Source organism: Malania oleifera, chromosome 9 (genome assembly GCF_029873635.1).
Source record: "Malania oleifera isolate guangnan ecotype guangnan chromosome 9, ASM2987363v1, whole genome shotgun sequence".
NCBI lineage: Eukaryota > Viridiplantae > Streptophyta > Magnoliopsida > Santalales > Ximeniaceae > Malania > Malania oleifera.
Window position 1 is genome coordinate 16,700,487 of NC_080425.1, and position 9,104 is coordinate 16,709,590.

At 41.3% G+C, this 9,104-nt stretch overlaps 1 protein-coding gene across 1 annotated transcript; it reads left to right on the forward strand.

Moving 5' to 3' along the window:
• Window positions 1-6,884: 6,884 nt before the first annotated feature.
• Window positions 6,885-8,613, forward strand: LOC131164434 (uncharacterized). Its single transcript, XM_058121613.1, has one exon. It carries the CDS (start codon window positions 7,062-7,064, stop codon window positions 8,286-8,288), a length of 1,227 nt encoding a protein of 408 aa, XP_057977596.1. The 5' UTR covers window positions 6,885-7,061; the 3' UTR covers window positions 8,289-8,613.
• Window positions 8,614-9,104: the final 491 nt, after the last annotated feature.

Below are 9,104 nucleotides of genomic sequence, written 5' to 3' on the forward strand. Positions count from 1 at the left end.
CATAGTCAAATTATTGACCTCTCAATAGTTCAGGCGCCCGAGGTGAAATGAACCCCTTGGGTTCGGTCGCTCGACCTCTCATATATTTGCCTATTAATTCCAATTTCTAATTCAATTATTTCTCTTGATAATATATGTGATATAGTGACTATTTTGTGCATTTGTGTAGGGACCTAGGGTATTTTCAAGTACGCCCAAAAACTTGGCGTCGGTCGATCATGCCCAATAGTCATTCGGTCTCTATGGTTAGTCTATGGCATTTCTAAGCTTATAAACCTACATGCATGACATGTAGAAATTATTATAGACCATATCCCTAGTTACTATTACAGACCCTTATTACATTAATTGACTTTTCAATATGAAATAGAATCTTCAAGGTCTTCAGGCTTCACTTCAGGTTGCCGCATGCCATTATATGAGTATTTACCAATAAGAACTTGCACACAAACTTGACAACCATTAAATACCCGAGTCTTTGTCATAATCAAAATAGGGTGTGACCTATAAGGTCAACGGAAGTGGTTGCAACGGTCCTACTAGTCTTTGGTGCTTAACCTTCACCTATTGATATGTCAAGCACTACTCTACAAAACGGGCGATCTCCTTTTTCATGTTAGACCACCAGAAAGATTCTTGCAGATCTCTATACTTCTTTGCTCTCCTTGGATGCACTGTATATAGAGAGCGATGTGCCTCTTCCAGGACGGTCCTTTTAATCATAACGTCATTCGGTACGCATATACTAGTGTGAAATGTTAACACCCCATCGTATGAGACATTGAAATCTACCTTCAACTCATCTTATACTCCACTCACAATCTTTACCAACTCTGCATCTTTCGTCAAAGCTGTCCTGATTCTTTCCCGTAAGATCAGTTGCACTACCAGGCTAGCAATGAATGCCTAGTGATTTCCTTCCACTAACTCCACACCCAACCTTTCCAAGTCCATCCTGAGCCGATGCTAAACTCCAACTGTTGAGATTAATGCATTCATTGACTTTCGACTCAAAGTATCAGCTACCACATTAGCCTTTCCTAGGTGGTAAATGATGGTACGGTCGTAGTCCTTTATTAACTCAAGCCATCTCCGCTATCTTGTGATCAGTAAAAATCTCACACCTTTCATCGTACAAGTAGTGCCTTTATATTTTTAATGCATAGACTACTACTACCAATTCTATGTCATACGTTAGATAGTTATTCTCGTACTCCTTGATTGGCGAAAAGCATACGCGATAACCTTTCCCTGTTGCATTAAGACACACCCGAGTCCCTTTTTAGATGTGTCACTGTAGATCACAAATCCACCCTCTCCTGATAGAATGGTCAATACTGGAGCAGTAACTAGTCACTGCTTCAGTTCCTGGAAACTCTGCTCACACTCACTAGTCCGTTCGGACCTCATGTTCTTCCTCGTAAGCCGTGTCAATAGACCTGATAGTCTAGAAAATTTCGCTACGAATCGGCAATGATATCCTGCCAGAACCAAGAAACTTCTAACCTCATGCACGTTCTTCGGTCTCGCCCAATCAACTAACGCTTCTATTTTGCTCGGGTCCAATGAAACACCTTCTCTGGACACTATATGTCCTAGAAATGTCACTTGCTCTAACCAGAATTCACATTTTTTGAACTTTGCAAATTAATTTTTCCCCCTAAGTAACTGAAGTACCAACCTCAAATGAGTTACATGCTCCTCAGGACTCCTTGAATAAAGCAGGATGTCATCAATGAAAACAACCACAAACTCATCTAAGTACTCGTGGAACACCCTATTCATCAAGTCCATGAATGTCGCAAGAGCATTGGTTAATCCGAAAGGCATGACCAGAAATTCATAGTGGCCATACCTAGTATGGAAGGTCGTCTTTGGTACATCTTCTGATTTAGCTCTCACCTGATGATACCCGGATCGCAAATCGATCATGGAAAAGACCTGTGTGCCCTGTAACTAGTCGAACAAATCGTCAATTCGGGGTAACGGGTACTTATTCTTTACTGTCACTTTATTAATATCTCAATAGTTGATGCACATCCTCATTGACCCATCTTTCTTCTTTACAAACAACACAAGTGCTCCCCAGGGTGATACGCTTGGTCTGATAAACCTTTTGTTAAGTAGCTCTTGAAGCTGCTCCTTTAACTCCTTTAGTTCAGCTGGAGCCATTCTGTATGAAGCCTTAGAAATAGACGCTGTCCCTGGAAGCAACTCAATGGAAAACTCCACCTCGTGATTAGGAGGCAATCCTGGTAAATCCTTTAAGAAAACATTTGAGAACTCCCTTACCACGAGGATATCCTCTAGTTTAAGTTCCTCCCTCGGTGCATCTTCCACAAATGCTAAGTACCCCTGACATCCCTCTAGGAGTAACCTCTTTGCTTGAATGGATGAAAGAATCTGTGGTGTAGAGCACACACACTACCTAACAAATTTAAACTCCTGCTCACTGGGAGGTCTAAACACTACCTCCTTCCTGTAGCAATTAATATTCGCATAGTTGGCTACTAACCAATCCATCCCCAGAACGATATCAAAATCGTGCATGTCAAAGATAATCAAGTTAGCAGGTATCATTCTCCACTGAATCTCCACTAGGCAGTCTCGGATCACTTTACTACATATTACCACTGACCCTGTTGGTGTGACCACCTCTAACTTGGCATCTAACGATTGTGTTTTTATCTCGCACAATTCAATGAATCCCCAAGAAATGAAAGAATGCGTCGCACCTGAGTCGAACAATATAATGACTTTATTTGAAAGCACATAAATGTTACCTGTCACCACATCTCCTGCATTCTTGGCGTCGCTAGGAGTCAAGGAATACACCCGTGCCTAAGTTGTACCCCTTTGATAGTTTCCACGCGGTGTTTGGTTACTCCCCAATACTGCTACTGTGGAGGTGAGAAATTCAACATCGTGCGGCAATCTCGCGCCATATGTCTGGGCTTACCACACTAAAAATAGTCACCTGGTCTACCCCTGCACTCTCCCGAATGCCTCTTGCCACACTTAGGGCAAACAGAGTATGATGAGGTACCCTGAAATGCTCTACCACTTGTATCCCGTCGCTGGCCTCCATCGTTACCGTACCTCCTCCAAGGATCCTACCTCGCACCCATATGAGAACTAGAAGGCATCGACCTCTTTTTCGAGTTCTGAACCTCCACATCTTCCTATAGGCTTGTCTCTACCACAGTGGCACTTAACCACCAGTGTAGAGAACTCCTACACCTGTAACACAGCCACCTACTTTATAATCTCTTGCCTTAGACCCCTCTCGAACTTCCAAGTCTTGGTGGACTCATCAGGTACCATATAGGGAGCAAAACGTGACAACTCCACGAATCGGGCAGCGTATTGCTGAACAGTTAGCAGTCCCTGAGTCAAGTTTAGGAATTTCTCTACCTTTACTTTTCTGACAGCGACTAGAAAATACCGATCAAAAGAAACCTCTCTAAAGCGGATCCACATCATTGCCACCGGTACTAGTCTCTACTCCTAAAGCAGCTTTACTGCTTCCCACCATATCTCGGCCTCTCTAGTCAACTTAAATGTGGCATATAGCACCTTCTACTCATTGGTGCATCGTAGTATGGTCAAGATCTTTTTGTTCCCGAATCCAATTCTCCGCAAGGATCGGGTTGGTACTTCTCACGAAGGTAGGAATCTTCAGGTAAGTGAACTTCTCGATAGAATCTCCCATTTTAGTAGTGGGACGATCCTGCCCCCGAGAACTACGCATAACCTCAGTCATAAAATGCTAGGCAAAATCCCGAGACACCACTGTAGAGTCGCTGCCACCCTCATGGGCAACCTTCTCACTGCTACTCCCTCCGGCGATAGCGTTACTGTCCCTGGGATCCATCTTGAAGATAGAACCAAAAATAATTTAGAATTCTAATATCCTAACATGTCTGGCGCAATTATAACACTAAAATGCTCACTTTAAATAAATTCCAAATATCGACCTAAATCATTCCCCCTAAATTATGTTATACTCTGCCAATTTCATATTCCCATTCTAGTTTTCAAGTTCCTGTCCTTCCACTCGGAAACAAAAACGTCGATGGATTGCCGTGGTTTTCTGAACCCGTCGACTGATCTAGAAAAACACATAAGTTTGTCAAGGAATTTATGCCTCCAGGTTTACTAAGCAAAATTCAAAATTCTTATTCTACCCATTCTTATTCTCGTCCTACTTGAACCTATACTCTGGTAAGATCATCTGACATAGTCTGCAGAACCTAGCAACCTAGGCTCTAATACCACCTGTGACGACTCGAAAATTTAACCTGCTAAATATATCAAATATGCTCTAATACCACCTATAGCGCCTCGACCCGCCACGTGGGCTCGGAGTGCTAGTAAAACATATAAGTTTCTTTGATACTACACACACACACACACACACACACACACACACACACACACACACACACACACATATATATATATATATATATATATATATATATTGCAACCCACCCTAACTAGGGAATCTCGGGTGCACCTGTCATTACTGGAATTAAACCATACAATGGAAAGACTAAAACATCAAAACACTTTACTAGAGTTCTAACTATTCCCAAATACATACATACAACTACATGTCTATATTATACAAACCATCCAAACACAAAATGAAACCACTGGTGACTCACTAGCTCTGTTTATCACCCCCAAAAGGCTAATCCCTACCTTGTAGTAAGCTAGGCACGGTTCCTTGAAGGACTTGAAAAATGATTTGTATAACGGGGTGAGACACTTCTTGGTAAGACGAATTATATTATTATCAAAGTATGACTAGCATGAGTTCATGTGTGAATATAAAACTTTCATTATTTCACTGTATATAAAAATGATATTTTAAAACTGTACTGCACTATATATCTAAAAATATATAATTTTAGAATAGTAAACTATCGGCTCAGTATAGTCCATTAGTAGTAAATTTGCCCATATATGCATAAGAGACACAACCTGGACTGCTAAATTAGCGTTAGTACGCTATCACATACTCATACAACATGTTTCTCCCCATGACGGGTTGTGCGGCTCGAAGGCTGGACTCAACATATGGTCGCCTGACCATAGTTGAGTCAGAAAAGGGTTGTAAGTACGATTGCACGTACCTGCGGTCACCCGAAACTGCATCGGAGAGGGCCCCCTCGACACTGACCTCGAGGTAGTATTATAGCCCAGGACTCCAATCGATTATCCCAAATCACACTTCCATCCTTGTGTGATTGCACTCACTACCAACATATAGCTACGGTACCGTACTCACAATATCACATATCGCATATTTATAGGGTTCTAGAATCATATATAATCATTTACATAGTAAAAATTGTATTATAACTCACTTCGTATAAAACCTAACATTCAGTAAAACCCGGCCCCCGACCATTATATCAAAACTCGGCCCCAACTGTCATATCAAAGCCTAGCCCCCAACCGTTATATCATACTGTATAAAATCAATAAAAACATTCTGCCCAGATATGCCATTTAAAAACTGTTTTCATGCCACAGAATTTTCATCTGATAACCATAAATAAATAAATAAACTGGCAGGGAAACTTACAAGTTGCTGAAAATAGGGTCTGAGCATCTCCAGAGTTTTATTTAACTCAAACTACATATTTTTATTGAAAATAGGAGATTTCAAACCAATCACGTTAGTTTTCCACAAAAACGTATAAAAGTCCAAACGACCATTTCCATAAAACTGATTTGTTTATAAAATCATATATATCGTTTCTGTAAACATAAATTGCAATTTAACCGGTCCATAATTCAAAAACAACTGACATAATATAATTCCCTTACTTGTTCCTGAAGAAAATGTCTAAACTTTCAAAACCATGAAAATCTAACCGCATGAATCCATCGAAGATCGACGACCTACGTGCCGTGAGAAGAGAGAGAAGGTCGGAGAGCACGAGCGAAGAGTTCTCGAGCTAGGGAGACAAAAAGAACCAAAACCCTAATTTTTAGAGAGAGAAAAATAGAGAGAGAGCAAATGTAAAATATGAAAAAAAAAAATGAGTAACTTAGCCCTTAAGTAATCAGGTTCGCAGGAAAACTGTCGCCGGTTTTCATAGGTTTGACCAAACCGGCGATAGTTTGGCCTTAAACTTGCTCTCAGTTGTTTACATGTAGGAAAACCATCGACGACTTTTTTGATCCTCACAAAACCGTCACCGGTTTTCTCCTGGCCAAACCAAACTCCTCTTTTTCCTTTCCTTTCTTTTTTCTTTTATTTATTTCTTTATTTTGTTGGTTTGGGTTACTACACATTGTGTGAGAAGCTAAGTTTCCCCACCCTGCACACAAACTATTGAAGCCAAGACTTGAACTCAAATGATTGACGACAAAAATTGCACCCAATCTCCACATCTGCAAATCGTGGTAATTACCTGCATCTAAGGAAAAAGAAAATAACTTGGCCCTAGCGGCTTCGGGGGACCTTCTCTAATGCTCAAATCAATATTAAAATAGCATTTAGGACATAAAATCATAGTTTTATTTTTTAATCTTATTGCGTATTGGAATACTCTTTAGAGCCCTCCTTAAGCATCTCTCTAACCTTCTTTTACAATATGCTTTTTTTTTTCTTTCTTAAGAAAATGCACACACTATTTCACTATTTTTTACTAAAAAAATTACAATTATTTTGAGAAAAGAATTGTAAAAAAAAAAAAAGTTCATATATTTAAATTTGATAAGATGAGCATTAATAATTAATTATAAAGATATTTTAGGGCTTAAGAAATATTTTAAGATATTTATAAATAATTTTGTGACATTTTTTTATAATTTAAAATTTAGAATTAGACATAAAGAAAGAAATCCTTTTCTAGATAGACAGATCAGATATTAGAGATTATAGATTATAGCAAAAAAATTAGGAGACGCGCCCGGTCTATAGCCTCTCTCCTCGGCGTTCTCGGATTTCTCACCTGTTACAACTCCGTCTGCCCTTCCGACATCGTTCCTACTTCCTACGTCGAACACATTGAAGGAACGCCACCGCCGCCGTTCCTGCCATGGACTTCCACATGAACCACGGTCAATCATCCCCCTCTTCTTCATCCGCCGCCTCCGACCCCAACCCTAACCCCTCCTCCGGCAATCACAACGACCCGATGCATTCCTGGTGGGAATCCATCTCCAAGGCCCGCTCTCGCATCCTCTCTCTCTCCTCCGTGCTCCCTCCGTCGTCTTCACTTTCTGTCTCTTCCCTCGCTGACTCCGACCGTCCCGCCCGCTCCCTCCTGGCTTCCTCCGCTGCTTATGATGCCCTTTCCGATGTCTTGTCCTCCCCCAACTCCGGCTCTGGTTCCGATCCCCTCTGCCATTGGCTCTACGATACCTTCCACTTCTCCGATCCCGACCTCCGCCTTGTCTCCCTCTCCCTTGTTCCCCTCCTCGCCGGCCTTTACCTCTCCCGCGTCGTCTCCGATTCCTCCCCATCCCTCGCCGGATTCGAGGCCGTCCTCCTCGCCCTCTACGCCTCCGAGACCAAAGCTCGCGCCGGCAAGCCCATCCACATCTCCATTCCTGATCTTTCACAGCCTTCCCTCTATCACACTCCTCGGACCAAACCAGCTCCCGGTGCCGCTCCTGCCCCCGTCCCCTCCCCCCAGTCCAGGTCGTCTGTAGGGGTTGTTTCGGCCCCGCTCGAGCCACAGATGGCCGTGAAATCGACTAAAAGAGCTTGCATTGTTGGAGTGGCGCTGGATTGTTTTTATAAGCAGATCTCTCAAATGCCTAGTTGGTCTAAACTGGAGCTATGCCAATTTGCCGCGGCGTGGGCTGGGCAGAATTGCCCTTGCAAGGGTGAATTCGATGAGTATGAAATGGACGGGTTTTCCATGGTCAGAGATATAACAGTGGGAGGTGATGAGATTGAAACCATGGTTCAAGAAATTCAGAACTTGGAGATTGGAGAAGACAACACGAATTTGGGATCTAAAGGTTCAAGAATTCCGCTTCCTTGGGAGCTTTTGCAGCCGATATTGAGAATTCTTGGGCATTGTTTGTTGGCTCCTTTGAATTCACAAGATGTTATGGATGCTGCATCCGTTGCGGTAAGATGTTTGTATGCTAGGGCTTCTCATGATTTGGTGCCACAGGCAATCTTGGCAACAAGGAGTCTAATTCAACTAGACAAGAGAGCGCGCTCAGCTGCAAAGGCTGCAGCGACAAATGCCTCTAATGCTAACACACCAAGCAAAGCTAAGAAACCTGAAATTCTTTTGGTTTCAAAATAACTGGTGGACGCAATGCAGGTAAAGGATGACGTGTTGTATAGTGAATTTGTGGTAGCGCCATGGCATTGATGTTTAACTAAAGAAGGATTGTTTGAAATTTGATCTTGTTTTGTATTTGTATGTGAAAATTTGTGCAGGCGGCACTTGATCATTTGAATCAATGTGTGTATTTATTGTTTGATAGATCTAGAAAGCATGTGCCTTTTTCAGTTAGGAGTTGTTTATGGATGTGCCTTACGGGGGATTTGTTATTGTTTTATTGTGTGTGTAAATAACTTGGTGTTTCTTGGATTCATGGCGGTTGGTTAAAGGTCATTGCTTTTAAGTGATGTGTCCTACATTTTTATTTTCTGTTTTTCTAGTCAAACAATTTGTTGCTTACTGTAAATGCACTAAAAACTAAGTCTTTCATTCTAAAAGCTGTCCTCCATTTTTTTTTTTTTTTGTCGGTTTTACAGTTGCTTCCTGTTTATTGTTATTCTTATTGAAATTTTGGTATCTCTTGATTTTTATTTGAAATTGACATATTATAATATCTTAGCTTATCATGCAAAGGTTAGTTAATAATTGGTTTTGATCAGTAAGAAAAAGATCAAAATCTGTTTAGACTTAAATTAAGCTAAGGAAACAAGATGACAAGCCTGCAATGAAACTATACATGCAGCAGATCAACTATCCAAGAGGCATAAACTTATTCACTATGGATAAGGTATGCATCAGAGCTAAAGAATCAGCTATTGAACTTCTTGCTTGCAGACAATGTAGGAGGATACAAATTTGACATTCTACGTTCTACGGTACATGTAATACTTATTT